This window comes from Camelus dromedarius, chromosome 19 (assembly GCF_036321535.1).
Source record: "Camelus dromedarius isolate mCamDro1 chromosome 19, mCamDro1.pat, whole genome shotgun sequence".
Lineage (NCBI taxonomy): Eukaryota > Metazoa > Chordata > Mammalia > Artiodactyla > Camelidae > Camelus > Camelus dromedarius.
This window is the reverse complement of record NC_087454.1, coordinates 18298634-18315250: the sequence shown is the minus strand read 5'-3', so window position 1 is coordinate 18315250 and position 16617 is coordinate 18298634. Positions and strand designations below refer to the sequence as shown.

General features: G+C 39.2%; 1 protein-coding gene across 4 annotated transcripts; it reads right to left on the bottom strand.

The window, feature by feature from the left end:
• Positions 1-4525: 4525 nt before the first annotated feature.
• On the bottom strand, positions 4526-14212 carry ZSCAN16 (zinc finger and SCAN domain containing 16). Of its 4 annotated transcripts, none has more exons than XM_064476048.1 (5): positions 14067-14212; positions 13809-13960; positions 13040-13504; positions 11941-12079; positions 4526-9239 (listed from the first exon to the last, which is right to left on the bottom strand). In XM_064476048.1, the coding sequence occupies exons 3-5, from the start codon at positions 13424-13426 to the stop codon at positions 8719-8721; spliced, it is 1047 nt and encodes a 348-aa protein (XP_064332118.1). In that variant the 5' UTR covers positions 13427-13504; positions 13809-13960; positions 14067-14212; the 3' UTR covers positions 4526-8718. The 4 variants fall into 4 exon arrangements, with proteins under 4 accessions (XP_064332118.1, XP_064332119.1, XP_031291322.1 ...); XM_064476049.1 differs by having other exon boundaries at positions 13040-13465; XM_031435462.2 differs by lacking the exon at positions 13809-13960 and having other exon boundaries at positions 13040-13465.
• Between the last annotated feature and the right edge of the window lie 2405 nt (positions 14213-16617).

The window sequence follows — 16617 nt, the reverse complement described above, 5'->3', positions numbered from 1 at the left end:
TATTAGGTTTTAAGGGGAGATTGGAGGGGGTTGTCTTGAATTAAAAGTTCATTGGAGAAAAACAAGAGCTAGAGTTTGTGGCGGTTTATTATTAGATGCAATCTGTGGTCAGTGCATTGTTGCTAGAGCAGGGAGGGATCTTCCTTTTCTTAAAAGCAGGTGACGAGATTCCAAAATGTGAAAAATGTCCTCCCTTGTACCAGAAGAAAAGTAACATTCTAATCATCGTGGATAAGAAGTTGAGACACAGAATTTTACACAAAGAGTTCTATATAAGCTGACTTTGTTGAAATAACTTTTATCTTCCCCATTCCTGCCGGTTTTGCAGGCTGCAACAGTGGAAAGTATCTGAGAGCTAAGTATCTGAGAGCTCTCCTGCAGGGCTTCCTGATTCCATTTTAAACGAGCTTTTCCTTGATTTATTTTCACATGAAACATGTCTTTTTTTTTTTTTTTGGTCCCCCATCTTTATTCCTTTAACATCTTTTCTAACTACATATTTATTATGGGTTTTCAGGTTTAATTTTCCCTCTTTATCTGTTCCTGCTGATAGCCACCACCAATATTTCTATCCAGTGCCCAGTTTTAACCTAAAAATATTTTGTCTACTCCTGGGACTAAATCTTGGTAGTTCTGATTGTTTTTAAGAGTTTTGTCATTTAATTATCACAATGAAACAAATAACAAGAAATATTGAGAAGTTACAGTGCCTCAACTCTTTGAAAACAACTTAATTTTGCTATTTCATAGTTCTTGCCTCCTGGCTGGGATGATAACTGGGAATAACTGGCAAGAGACTAGAACTATGCTCTCAGTTTTTTACATTAAAAATAATTTAAAAAAACCAAAGTTGTACACATAGGTAGTTTAGAAGTAGTGTCATGACCTAAGCAAAGATTTCTCAAAAGGCACTAATAATAACCGATAAAATTGCTAAATTTGATTTCATCAAAATTTTAATCTGCTCAACAAAAAGCACCACTTAGAAAGTGAAAAGAGAAGCTACAGACTGGAAAATATTTTCAATATGTATTTCTGACAACTGGTATCCAGAAAATATAGAGAACTCTCACAACTCAATCATAAGAAGACAAACACAAATAGGCAAGTTATGGACACAGACATTACCAAAGAAGATATAGGAATTGTCAACAAGTACATAAAAAAGTACTCAATATCATTAGTCATCAATGAAACATAAAATCACTACACATGCATTAAAATCTAAAATTAAAATGACTGAAATACCAAGTGCTAATGAGGAGATGAAGCAACTGGAACTCATATACTGCTAGTGGGAACGTAAAATGGTACTAGTTTGAAAAACTGGCATTTTTTTTCTTTTCCATTATAGTTTATCACAAGATATTGAATATAGTTCCCTGTGCTATACAGGGAAGACTTGTTGTTTATCTATTTTATATATAGTAGTTTGTATCTGCTAATCCCAAACTCCTAATTTATCCCTTCCCCTACCTTTCCCCTTTGATGACCATAAGTTTGTTTTCTATGTCTGTTAGTCTGTTTCTGGTTTGTAAATAAGTTCAGTTATATCTATTTTAGATTCCACATATAAATGATATATGATATTTGTCTTTCTCTGTCTGACTTACTTCACTTAATATAATTTCTAGGTCCATCCATGTTGCTGCAAATGGCAGTATTTCATTCTTTTTTATGGCTGAGTAGTATTCCATTATATACATATTTTATATAATATATAATAATGGTTAATTAGTCCTATTTGTCTGACATGGATGGATGATAGCAAATACAGGGGAAGGGAGGGAAACGTCTAAAAACTAAGTTTTTTTACATGCACCCTCTCAGTCGTCACAAGCATCCTATGAAACAGGCACTAAATTATTCTGATTTACAGAAATGAGTAAAACAAGGCTTAGAGAGGTTAAAAAAATTGCGCTCAGTCCTAACAGGAAAGTGGTGGAGCGGGAAATTGAAGGATTTAAAGGATTCTAGCGCCGGTTCTCTTCACCTATTTCATCCTGGCCCTCATTTCCTCTAAGGATCCGAGAAGTTTTGACGGAGGCAAAACTTGGTCCTCAAGGTCCTGCCAGACCTTGGTGAGCAGGGCATCAGCAGGTACAACCCGCAACTCAAGAGCCCTGAGTGGAGGAAGCTCCTCGCTGCCCCTCCCCAGTGAGACCCAAACATGCGAACCTCCCAGGCAGCCCCTGCCCCAGAAGAGAGGGGTCTCTGCCTTCTGCGCCCAACAGGTGCAGAAGAATCCTCCTTTCCCCGAACGCGGTGGACTGGGTCTTTCCTGCACCCGGAGGCCCCTAAGGCTTCGGCCCACACCCGGCCTGCGCTCGTGGGGACCGCGCTCTAGGAAGCCGTAGGCCGCGAAACAGGCCTGTCTCCAAAGTCACTTTCAGGCCTCTCGGGGAATCCTGGAGGTTTCCACAAGTCCGCGGGTGGTCGACTTTGCGAGAACGCCCCCGCCGCCGTCACCTGCATCAGAGCCCGCTGCCGGACAGTGCGCTCCCGGATCCCCCCCAAAGCGGCTGCTTTCTCCCAGTTGGGGCGCCGGGCTTCTTTACAGCCGGGAACCCAAGTGCTTCTGGACCTGGGAGAGACCGGCCCCCTTTTTCAGTGCTCCCGCGACTCCGAGCCACTTCCGGTAGTTAACTGTTCCAAAGTGTCAGGGCTAGGAGCGGGGCTGGTGGCCGGGTTAACGGCGCTGGGAGCTGGGAACAGCCGGGAGACGAGGGCTGGCGGGTGAGTACGCGAGTGAGGGCGAGGAGGGTGCTGTTCTCCGCCAAAGGGCAGGTGGGACCGTTGGGGCTGGGATTGGGGTTAGGAATTTAGGGAGCAGTTCAGAATTAGGGTAATTGTTAACACTGCGGGTATCATTTTAAAACTTACACAACAGCAACAAGGCAACGAATTCAGGAAGATCGGATATCAGTTAACTGATTTAAACAGCTTTGAGGGGAAGAATGCTGAATATGACGCTAAAAGACCTAACAGTGCTGTTAGTGGCGGCTAATACTAACAGCACTTAACTATGTGCCAGGCACTGTTCTCAACCCATTACATTTAGTCACTTATGTATTTCCCACGTTTTGAGGTAGATGCCCTTATACCATTGTTTTACAGATGAGGAACCCGAGGCACAGAGAGAATAAGTGAATTAGCCAAGGTCATATAATTAGTAACTAGCAGAGCAACTCCGGCATTCTGCTCTTAACCTCTACTGCCTTTCATTGATAACCTGATTTTATCAGTTTAGGAAATGTGCTGTCCAGAAGGAAGTCTAAGTTTGTACAGACATGTTATAGTATGAATCTATTCTGTTACTATAGAATAGTAGTTCCAAATCTCATCAGGTTTGTTGACAATTTCCCTTTAGACAGAGGACTTAACAAAGGGTGCCTTCTACAGAGAGTTTTAAGGAGAAAATAATACAATTTTTCATTTAACAAATTAATTAGGCCCACACATGATTTCAAAGTCCCTTCTGTCCCATTTCTCTCTAGATTCTTTTCTGTTCTTATTAGGTTAAATCATTTGTAATTGCTGATATTGACTGTCTCTGACCTACAAAAAAGATAATTTCATACATTTAACCTAATAGTTAAACAAATACCTTTTTGTGTGAGAACCTAGGAGTCTATAACAATCTTTTAGCAGACTGTTCTGGCTTTATCGCCAAAACATACCTTGAACCTGCTTCTCTTCACGCCCTCTTTGGACCTATGTGTGTGCCACCACCTCCTCTCATCTGAAGTACTGCAGCAGCCTCTTGGCTCGTCTTGCTTCTGCTCTTTTCTCACTCTTGCTTCCCTAAGGGGCCAGAATGACCTTTTAAAAACAAAAATCAGATCATGTCCTTCCCTTCCAATGGTGCCCCATCATGTTTAGAATACATATCTTGGACCTCTCTAATGTTTATACTACATTTCCCTTAATCCATTGCTTTAGACCCAATGACCTTCTTTCATGTCCTGTAAACACATCAGTTTCATTCCTCTTGTAGAAACTGCATTAGCTATTCCATTTGCCTGGCATGGTCTTCTGCAGAACTTCCCAAGGCTGGACATTTATATTTCAGTTAGGATGTCAGCTCTCCAGAAAAGCCTTTTCTGACTACTTGTAGTAGTCATTCAGTCACTCTGTTTCCTTTCAATTCGTGTTTATATTCTATATACCACTATTCCTGTTTGATATATTTGTCTCCCTTTTCTGTAACACAGGCTTATAAAAGAGAGATCTTATTTATCTTGTTATATCATGCTATATCCCCAGTACTTAGAATAGGGGCACACAGCATACACTCAGTAAATACTTGTTGAATTAATGAATAAGAAGAAATAGGTAAGAAAAGTCCTTGGCACTACAGAACGTAGCTGCACAGAACTGAGGTGGTTTGGAACATAGTGAATGGGACCTACCCTGAGGGTGAGGAGATCTTGATCAGTGCTGTCCAGTAAATAGGGATATAATGTGATCCACCTATGTAATATTAAGTTTTCTAGTAGCCACATTAAAAATGTTAAAAGACAGGTGAAATTAATTTTAATATATTTTAAGCCAGTATATCCAAAATATTACTTTAAAATCTAATCAATATAAAACTTAGTAAAATATTTTACATTCCTTTTTTCATACTACCTCTTTGAAAGCAATTGTTTATACTTATTGCACATTTCAATTCAGTTATTAAATTTTCATTGGAAATACTTAATCTATATTGAGATTACATAAAATTTTAAATGGAAAAAATAGATTCACATACTCAGTTACTCCAAACATACTCAAAGATTTTCCAATAACTGAACTGAGTATCAGTTTTTAAATTTAAATTAATAAATATGAAACAAACAAAAAAATTTAGTTCCTCAGTTGCATAGCCACATTTCAAGTGCTTGAAAGCGACATGTACCTAGTGGCTAATGTATTGGACGGAGCAGATCTAGATCAAGAATAAAGTGTTTGTGGTTGGGTCAAGGGGCAAAGAAGAGGTATAAGCACCAGAAATATGGTATGGAAGGAAGAGGAAGGCCTAAAATGCAATGTAAGCTCTTTATTTGACAGATTCTTCTGGTTCTGAAGAGTTAAGTTACGGCTTCTGTAAGTAGGCTACTTCTTTAGCATGATTGCTGCATAGATTTTAGGTACTTTGGGAATCATTTTGTGGGGTAGTAAAAGGGTCTAGCAGTGCTGGTCATATAACGTTCCCAAGTAAGAATCTTCTTATATATGATATGGAACAGTCATGAAAACCAGATTATGTTCCTATAGAACAGTGGTTCTTAACTCGGGGAGGGGTGAGTGTAGATTTTGCCTCTCAGGGAGCATTTACACCTCTTGAGAAATTTGTGCTTGTCATAAGTTAGGGTGCTGGTTGCATCTACTGGGTAGAGGCCAGGGATACTGCTAAACATCCCACAATGCAGAGGGACAGCCCCCTACAACAATGAATTGTCTTGCTCAAAATGTCAATAAAACCAAGGTTGAGACACCTTGCTCTAAAGGATTTGAGTAAGAAAGACTGAGAGAACTATTCTTTCAGAACTTAGTCTAACTGCCTTGTGATATTACTAAGAGGAGAACAGGTTGTTCTGAAGCATTTCAGTTTCTAGTGTTTTCACTGTTGATGAACTTTTTGATGAAACCACAACGAATCAATTTCATGCTCAGGATGAGATTGTAGACCCATTCAATAAAGATAACAAATAGCATGTGCTGTGCACACAGGACTCCATGACCTCAGGATAGGCTGATCCATTCACTTTTGTATGGCTTGTGTCCTGTGACCCACTGTCTCAAATATAATTGATGTTAACATTAGAATTACTTGTCACTCTTTTCTCTTTCCCTATCACCATCTCTTATTTTATCTTTGTTCCCTTCCCTGTACCCTTGTTCCTTTTATTATTCGCTTTTTGTTCCATCTTTCTCCTCTCGTTTACCCCTCTTCACCAATGCCCATGCAGACCTACAACGTCCCCTCCTACCCCAACTCTCATCTATTTCCTCCCTTCATAGCTGCTGGGTCCTCACTCAGAATCACCAGTTTACCTCCATCCCCCGTAGGTGTCCTAAAGAGCTGCCCCGGTACTCCCTTTTGGTGCCGCTTAAAATCATTATGTTTTATTAGTTCATAAAAACTACAAGTCCTTGCTTCCTTCAAAAAAAAAAAAAAAAAAAAAGACAGAAAAGAAAACTCCCTTCAAAAAAGATGGGAGGTGCTACACGTGTTTCTGACACAGCTATTTGAGAAACTGCCTTCCATGTTCAGGGTTCTTTAGAGCAGGTGCCATCATTCCAGGACAGCGCTCTGCTAGAACCCAGCGGTTCTGATAGTGTCTAACATATTTCTCTCCAGTAACTGTGGCTGTGATTGAACTCAAAGCTCTTCTTTCCAAATGGTTGCATCCTCACCATATTTTTTCCCCTGTGAGTTTCTACAGACTCACTAGGACACTGCCTAATCCTTCATAGTACTAACAACTACTTAGATCTCCTTTAACCTCAAGCCTCCTTTGCCTTATGCCAGCAGTTATCCTAGGTCCCAATGGACTTTCTTCTCTTGCCACAATCACCCAGGCTGTCTCTGGCCTCAAATCTTTCTGTACTTATCTCTTATCATTGCCTCTCTGTTCAGGATCGGATGGCAGACACTGGTGGCAATTTGGAATCAACACCAGACTAAAAAGGGTAGTGTGGTCTCAGTGCTCCAAATTACTCTTCACTCAGATTTTGAGGGTGTACAACTCTAAGCCTAGAACAATTCTTTGTACATAACAAGTATTCAAAACTACTATCTACAATAAAAATATATTAAAAAAAGAAATTGCAATAAAAAATTTTTAAAACTACTATCTAAATAGAATGTTCTAGCATACAGAGTATGTTAGAGGAAAATGTCTGTCATCGTCTTTACCAATTTTAGGAAAATTAATCTTGAGGTAGCCAAGATTATCTTTCTTACCATTGCAAAAGACTTTCTAAATTCAAAGATAAGATCAGAAACATGAATATCTCCTTTAAAGACTGTGAACATCTTCTATGCATGACAGTGCTTTTCAGCAAGACTAAAGGTAAAGGGGGAAAAAGCCATCATTCAGTAAGAACCTAACTTTTTCATATAAGGATGTCTGTAATACTAAACATTTAAGACTTTACTTTTCTCTTTATGGCCAGTAAAAAAGAAAATCCTGTTTCAAATGCTTTTAAATATTGCTCAAATAAATGAAAAACAAGTATTAGTGAGAAACTTGATGTTTTAAAAAGTCTGTATCGATGTATACATACAAAGTAAACTTTACATTTTTTTTTTAAAAAGAGTGTTATTTTCAAAAAACATAAAAGCTCAGTTTATCTTTATGGTGTTAAGAGGAATGATTTAAGATTCATCTTCCAACAGTAGTAGATACAAAATGATTCTGGTGGTTTTCCTACTCTCAAACACAATGCAAAAGCAAGTAAGTGTAATCAGTGTCTTCAGTGAGAGATGAGATCACTTCCTGATCATTCTGGTGACGGCTATTCCTAGAATCAGTGGTTTGTGGCAGTTTGACTATACTGTAAATTTGAATGTGTTGGCCTTTGGCCACAATTCCTGTCATGCAATAAAATTCTCAAAATAGGGATTTTAAAACTGTTGCAAATACGTACATGAAATGCTAATACATTCCAAAGCCAAAAAGAAAAAAGTTTGTTCACCTTATTAAAAATCTGAATATCTTAAAGTATTGGTGTCCTGAGAGTCCCACCTTCTCATTAGTACAGGGTAACTGACAAGGGATGCTACTGTGGTAATTACAGTCTTTTTAAAGATGAGGTAGTTATTTAAGCTTTCAATTTAGATTATTAGGCTATTGTATTTACTTAATAATCATGTTCCTCCTATTACAACATACTCTCTTTTTAAGGCTGAAAAAGTGTCACAAAGTTATTATTACTAAATTATTTCCTTTTAGGATGTTTGTATTTTATCTCCTGTTGTCATTGCAGCCTCCTCAACTTACCTCTTATGCTACCTTCCTGAACTCAGAATCACATAATATCACAGCTGGAAGGTACCTTACCAGGAACTAATGTGACCAGCAATGTCCTTTAGAACTTTCTGCAGTGATAAAAATGGTCTCCATCTGTGCTGTCCATTACAGTAGCTGTTAGCCACACGTGGCTATTGAGTAGTTGAAATGTGGTGAATGTCACTGAGGAACTGAATTTTCCATTTCACTTGAGTTAATTTAGGCCATTATATTTAGGCCATTATTATATCAGTAATGATGGAGGGGAAATATATTGTTTTTGCTCTTAATTTCAAAAGCAGTTTTCACCTGTTTTAACTTAACACAACATACCTGGTGGGCCAGAAGGGGAAAATGAAGGCAGAAATCTTAATATTGTGCCTACAGTCATACACTGAATGTTCAAGTAAAGCGGAACCAGAGCCAAGAGGTAGAATTCACGTCTTTCAACCAGGAAACATGGTTATCTTGGGCTGCAAGTGAGCAATGCTGGCAATGGACAAGGCTTTCTGAAAGAATTCTTAGTTCTTCCCAAGAAACTGAACTAATTTAGAAATAAAAGGAAATTCTACTTAGGTAGATTCTCTGGTGCCAAAGAAATTTTTAGTGATGATTGAAGCTTTGCCTACATTCAGGATACTGGGTCTCCAAGGTAGATTTCTCTGATAACTAGTTAGGCCTGAGTATCTAAAGAACTTTTGTTACTTCCACTATATTAGTAGAGCTTATTTGCTGTATGAATTCTTTGATGTCTAATAAGGGCTGAACTTACGCGGAAGGGCCTCCCACACTCATCACATTCGTAGGGTTTTTCACCTGTGTGGATTCTCTGGTGCTGAATAAGACCTGTGCGCCCACTAAAATCTTTTCCACATTCTTTACATTTATAGGGTTTAACTCCAGTGTGTACTCTGTGATGTCCAATGAGATGTGAGCGTTGAACGAAGGCTTTTCCACATTCATCACATTTATAGGGCTTCTCTCCAGTGTGAGTTCTCCTGTGTTTACTAAGGTCTGAGCTATGACTGAAACTTTTTCCACAGTCATCACATTTATAGCATCGTCTTTCCCTCCGTTGCCACTCGAATCTGCCCTCACTTTCAATAGCATCTTTGGATTCAGGATACTGAGGAATGTCTTTGTTAAGTCTGTCGTTTATTTTCCCAAGGAATTCCATGTCTTTTGGTATATCTTCCTTCTGGGACAACTCTTCATTCTTAGCCCTGGTTTGATCACCTGTAACAAACAGTACACAAACAAGTCCTATTCTAGGTTTGAGAAGCAAAAAGCTTATGGAAGGAAGAACATATAAATGTTATAAATGTGTTATAAAAGTGAAAAGTCACATACAGTACACAAATTAGATATATGGCACCATCAAAACACATATTGACAATATAGGGAAGAAATTAAAGAAGAGACCAGTAGGGAAGATTATTTGGGAATAGATTACGTAGAGAGGAAAAAGCAAAAATGTGGATCAAGGGGTTACCTGGCAATCCTGTGCAAATGCAGAGTGGTAAATGGGGATTTACCACAGATGTGCCAAAGATAATTAAGAGGGATAAACAGAGATTAGAAAACAGAAATGGGGAGGGAGGTAAAATTTTGGAAGAAACTTGCAGGAGTCTGAATCATAGGTCGTTAGTGGGAGTAAAACCGAGTAAAGTGACTGGAGAAGGTAATGGGATTAGGGATCTGAGAGGAATGTAATGAGCCATTAGCTAAAAGCAGAGAGAGAGCATGCAGGTCAGGATAAATGGAGGAAGATAAGCAGAAAGTGACAGTGGATGGTCTGGTGTATCTAAATCTAAATACCATGTTGTCTCTGGCTAGAAATTACAAGGACTGGATTAGAGCCAGAAGGGTCAGACTTCAGTCCCGGCTCTGCTGATAATTGTTTAAATGTTGGCAGATGATAACCATTTTGGTTTCCTTATCACCTCTGTGCCCTCCTCCTTACCTATTGTTTGATCAGATGAGGGGATGTATGACAAAGCATTTGCGTAAGTATAAAGTGTGGCAGAAGTATTGCTAAGCTAGTAGATTAATGATCATTAAGCAAATCACAGAAATCAGACACTCCTATAAGAAAAGTATTTTCAAACATCAACATATTGATTCACAGCTTCTTTTGGTTTCCTGTGCCTTACTGATGAGTATCTTTTTTAAAAAAAAAGGACACCAAGAGTTGGCACTTGTGGTTGGTTCACCATCCTCAGGGATGAACCATTACCAGTCCTTAGGATGAGTCTGTCTCTCATAACTGTAGAAGATACCTGGAGAACAGTCTCTCACCAGGACTTCAAAAGACTTAAAAAAAAAAAAAAGGGTCAGTTTTCCATGGTCAGCAATTCAAATTAATAACCCTTAGACTTGCAGTTGAACAATGTAAAGAATATTATATGGAAACTGCCAAATGTGAGCTTTTCTCATCTCAGGTATCTGCAGTCTCTTCTTGGTCAATTGGAATTTCAGGGCCTGGCTTATGTATCTCTTCCAAGTGCCAGCTAATCCTAGGCTAATCGGATTCCAGGAGATCTTGTTTCAGAATTGACAAAATTAGGAATATTTCATTCTAGCATCTCCTGTCAGTGCCAGTCTTCTAGTGTTATTTTGGCACATCCAGGAGTCCTTATCACTTACATTCCAGATAACCCCAGCACTGTTGGTCACTGAGATGAGGATATGTCCATAAAAGCCAGTTGATTACTGTGTACAAGTTGCTTGACACTCTGGGGGAAAGGACAAGGTTAATGCTGAGTGAAATCAAACTTGAACAGAGTTAAGGAGACTATCACTTAGTGTTAATGGAGAGTCAGTGTTGTGGGTTAATAGCATATCTACAGTAGAATTTAGCATTTTGACACGTTAAATTACTATTGTGACCTATTTCAAAAGTGCATGTCCTGTCTTTTCCCAAAGGTGGGGAGATTTTCTTAAATTTAAATTAAATTTCTTAAATTTCTTATATGGCTTCTCACAGAAAAGAGGTGAAGATTCTGCATAGTAAAGCCTGCTAATGCTTATTAAAATGGTCTGCTTCTTTCAGTTTCTGCCTCCTGAAACTATTCTTGCTAAGACATACTAACTTCTAAATGCTAAATTCAAGGGACTCTTATCAGTCCTTATCTTGTGTCCTGTTAGTAGCATTGGTTACATCTGGTGGAAACTCCTCCCTTGGCTTTGGTGACACCATCCTCTTCTGCTTCTCTTACCTCTTTGACAGTCCCTGCTCCCTCCTTTACAGAATCCTTTTCCTCCACCCAAACTTTAAGTGGTGGCATGCCTCAACATGTCATGGCCCTAATCCCCAATGTGACTGTATTTGGAAAAGAGGCCTTTAAGTAGATTATTAAGGTTAAGTAAAGTCATAAGGATGGGGCCCTAATCCAATAGGATTAGTGTCTTTATAAGAAGTGGAAGAGACAGCAGGACTGCTTGTGCACAGAGAAAGCCCGTGTGAAGACAGCAAATCTGCAAGCCAAGGAGAGTCCACACAGAAACCCACCCTGCCAGCACCTTGATCTTGGACTTTCCAGCCTCCAGAACTGTCAGAAAATAAGTGTCTGACAGGTTGTGGTATGCTGTTCTGGCAGCCCGAGCAGACTCATACAGAATGTCATATATTCTCCTGCTCAAATTGGAAATTAAAGGGAATTTGGAGCTAGAATCATCAGATAACAGAATTATAAGGTATTATTAACTTAAATGAGTTTTTAAATCCCATTCCCCACCCCCTGGGCCAAATAGCAGCTTTTAAGTCTAATAAAAAACTGAAATACAATTCTTTCCATGATAGGGCAAAGGTAGGGAAATAAAATCTTCCACAGTGAGGTGAAAGACAAGGAGGAAAACTTAAAAAGGAGAAGTGAGAAAGCTCCTCTCTAACCTCAGGAACTAGCTCTTCCCTCACACACACAGAACTGCTCCTTACCATTCCTTTGGGACTCTCCAGATTCCTGCTCCTGCTGCATCTTCTTGGGATGGACCTGGATAGTCAGTGACTCATGTGGCCTTCTCAAGGGGGCCAACTTGTCCAAAAGTGTGTCCTGTTTTTCTGAATTGGCTGGGACCTGGAAACAATGACATATGATTGGGCTTGTAAGGTAGGTTTTGTGAAAGAACTGAAAACTTCAGAGAAAGATCAAACGAAGCATCTGTCAGGGACCAGGACCATAGACAAGGGGACAAATTCCCATTCAATTGCAAATGGCAATAATGACTAAAAATGAAGAGACAGAGGCTAATCTACAGTTTAGGTCACTGCAGAATAAAATTCAGTGTCTCTAACAGTGATGTGTGGAGGTCCAGAACCATAGAGCCTTGGGGCTTGAAAGGTATCTTAAAGATCATCTAATGCAACTTTCACCAAATGGGGGCATATCTTCTATAACTGTGAGGTCCAATATGGTATCCATTAGCAAAATGTGGTTACTGAGCACTTGAAATGTGGCTAGGACAAATTGAGATATGTGAAGTGTAAAATACATACCAAATTTGGAAAACTGAAATAAAAAAAGAATGTAAAATGCCTCATGTTTAATATTGATCACATTGGGTTAAATAAAATATATTTAATTTCACTTGTTTTTATTTTTCACATATTTAATTACATATATTAAATGTGTATTTAATTACATGTATTAAATGTGAATGGGTCACAGTACTGCTCTGTAATATTCTTGTCATCTACTTGAAATCCACCTTGAAGGGGAGTTTTTTATTACAAGGTTGCCTATTTTATGTCTAAACCATGAATGTAAGAAAATACTTCATTTTTCTCTGATACCTATTTGCCTTGCTACAGATTCTCACCAATCCTAGCCTTCCAAACAGACATAGAATCAGTCTAGTGTCTCTCTTTACTCAGCTACACTTTAGTTATTTGACACTGGCACTCAGGTCCCTCCCTAAGTCTGTTCTTCTCTAGAGTAACATATTAAATACCTTCAAGTGGTCTTTCATACGCTTTTTTGCTTTAGCTGGGTCCATATACCCTGATCTCTCACAGCCAAATGACTCCCTCTTCCCACCTGCTTTCGAGGTTCATCCAGCTCTCTCTCCAGATCCTCCAGCACAGTCACTGCCTCCTCTCCAGTCTCTGGATGGTGCGCCTGCACCCATGCTTGCAGGTCTCTAGGAAGAATGCTCAGGAACTGTTCAAGCACCAGCAAGTCTAAAATCTGCTCCTTTGTGTGGCATTCTGGCCTCAGCCACTTGCGGCAAAGTTCCCAGAGCTGGGTGAGAGCTTCACGGGGCCCAGGTGCATCCTGATAGCAGAGCTTCCTAAAGTGCTGCCTGAAGAGTTCCCTTCTGTGAGGACTATACTTTTGTGAGGTGGAGTCCTGTCCCCAGTGATGGTCTTCTGCCTTAAATAGTAGGAGTCCTTCTTGTTCCTCAGGTTCCGGGGAGGTGGCCATTCTGGGCTGTTTTTCAGGTGATGAATCCTGTATCTGGGACTGATTCAGATGTTTTAGAATCTTGTCTCAGAGAAAACTCTGTTACCATAGAGAAATGACAAAAGCCGCGGAGACCATCAACACACACTAATAAAGGCAAGCAACCAGAACAGAGTAGAGAAAAGTCTATTAGGAGGCTATAAATAATAACACTAAAGAAGGAACATGGATTTGAATCAGCTCCGTTGTGTAATTTTGAGTTTCTATAAAAATTCCCATGTTTCTCATAGGGATGATGTGTAGATTAAATAGGAATGTATGCAAAGTCCTTGGCTAGGCAGCAAGTAATAAATAAACGCGAAGTATTAATAGCTTTGTTAAAAAAGCCCTTTCATTTCACAACCTGAGATGTACGGGTCCCTAGGATTCTGCAGTTGTGAGGTATATGCTCCAACTCAGGAAGAGGGTTAGGTGGATGCCCTCACAGAACCACTCGCAACCAGTGTTCCCCTTTCCGTTCTTCCAAAAGGTCGGCCCAAGTCCTCTCTCGCAGGTCTGTGAGGAGGGAGGGGATCGCCAGCGAGAGGTGAGGGAAGGGGGATGCTGCTGACCACGACTATGCCCAGCCCCATCCTCCACCCAGGAGCGGGGAGAGACTCACCTGGCACGGAGAGGAACAGGTGCGACAACTGGCGTCCTTTGGACCGCCGAACAAAGGCTAGACTCAAACCGACCAATCGGCGCCTGGCCGCTGTCGGCAGGGCACTTCCGGTCCGCTCTAGGAAGCCTTGCCTCGGTGGCCGCGGCCGGTCTTCCCTCCGCCCCTCTAGCCGGTGGAGGACCCGGTTCTTGTATGTTTGCCTGATCCGGCTACGGCGCTCGCAAGACGGTTTTCTTTGCTCTTAAAAAACAAAAAACAAAACAAAACCAAAAATAAGAACCCCGAAAACCTTTTTCCCTCTCAAGATTTTTTTGACTTAATTGTTAAATAAGTAATATTAATATGTAATGCAGTCACATGGTTCAGTATTTAAAAAGAATAGATATCCCCTTGCATCTAGTTTTGACAACCAACATTTTTTGTCACATATGGCTGTATCTTTCCGTCGATATATTATGTATTTATAGATTCCACCCTCTCCCCAAAACACACACACACACACACACACACACTCCTATATATCTGTTGCCTGAAATAATCCTATATATCTGTTGCCTGAAATAAATGAGCAGCCTAAAAGTTATGTTTTATTTGGTGGACATTTCTGAGGACTCGAACCCCTTTGAGCCTAAGATGACAGCCTCTCAGATCTCTCAGAGAGACTGCTCTGAAGATGTAGGGGAGGAGCTAGGATATATATAGGAGCTTTACAACAAAGACTAGGTAGTTGTAACATTAAAATGTTACTTAACTAAAGAAAACTAGACATCTCAAGTTAAAGAATTTAGCGCTTTTCTCTGTATGGGAGGAAGCAAACATTTGGGGTCATTGAATTCATTCCTTTGACAAGTACCTAGCTATCTAGGGCCAAAATTCTGTCCTTTCTTACTCTGAGTCCTCTCAGAGAGCACCATTATAAGTGGCTGCAGAGGCCGGGCTGCAGGCTTGTCTTCACTGGGGCTGTTGGCAGCCACTGATGACTTGATTTCATCATTCTTTGTTTACTGATATGGTTTGCAGTATTTTTCGTTCACAATTTCAGTCAACAAAGCGAACAGAAAAATTGGCAAAGGACTTAAGTTGGCATTTATAGAACACAAATATTGATAGACAATAATGATTATTAAAGAGCATTCAAGTTCACTACTTAAAGAATTTAAATTAAAAGAATAATGAGCTTTTAAAAATCCTTCAGATTACTAAAGACAGAAAGATTGATAATATTCAATACTGGAAACACAGGCACTGTTAGTTGTACATTTTTGGAAGGCAAGACCTATTAAAGTTAATATGTCTACACCCCTTGATCCAGCAACTTAGCTTTTTTGAGTTATATATATAAAATAATGTGTACAAAGAAACTTTTTTAAAATTTAAATTGGAAAACCCGAATATCCAACATTTGGGAATTTAAATTTCTATGTGTCCAATTTTTTAAAATAAATTCACCATCCCACCACTTATGCAACTTATTTATTATGTAGTTCATTGTATTGTGTTATTGCTTTTCTTTATTTACTTTTTTGTTTGTTTATTTACTTTTTTAAAATGGAGGTACTGGGGATTGAACCCAGGACCTCGTGCATGCTAAACACGCTCTTTACCGCTGAGCAGTATCTACCTCTACCCAATCATTTTTAAAACTAAAAACTAAAAGATGCCAGAGGCATATTGAGTAAAAAAGATAAGTTATAGCAAGTCACAAAGCCACACCCAGTTTCAAGGAGTTGGGAAAAAAAGTAAGTTACAAAACAGTATGATATGATCATTTTTGTAAAATAATTATCTTAAATGTGTTCTTGATGATTATCACTTAGAGCAAACTTACAGAGAACTTGCATTTTACACTTTATATATTTCTGTAAAGTTTAAATTTTTTACAAAAACATACTACTGGTGTAAACAAAAAAAGGTAAATTGTTTTCAAATCCTGTTTATTCTTTACAACCTACAAACAATTTTCCTGTTTGGGGAATGTCATCAATATTTCCTTTCTCTCTCTGATATTCTTTGCCTGACAGGTCATCCTGTAAAAGGGTATAACACCTTTAAGATGAAAATCAATTCAACTTCCTTGTGCTTCTGAGGGGCAAATGTAAGTGATCAAGTCAACCTATGTGGAACGTTTAGAAAGCGTAGAAATAATGAACTTTCAAGTAAGCTTTAGAAAACCCTCCTCTCTGGGGAGAAAAATTTAGAAAAAGGATAACCCCTGCCCTTCTTTCATTAGAAGTACATGATGGGGGTGGGGATAGGGGTATGTAACTCAGAGGTAGAGCACATGCAGGTTCAGTCCTCAGTATCTCCATGAAAAAAATGAATTAATTAATTTAAAAAAAAAGAGAAGTAAATGATTGAAAGACAAAGCCCCTTCTCTTGATTGTGGCATAATATGTCCCTCTTAGCCAAATGAGCAAATTAAAAATTCAGAAAATGCTTAACTATTTCCTGTTTCCCTTTTAGTACACAACACACTATTCTCATGTTTCTCCCTCCTTATTTAGTGCTTTCTTGTATCAAATTCTCTTATCAGATTTTCAAACACAAACCC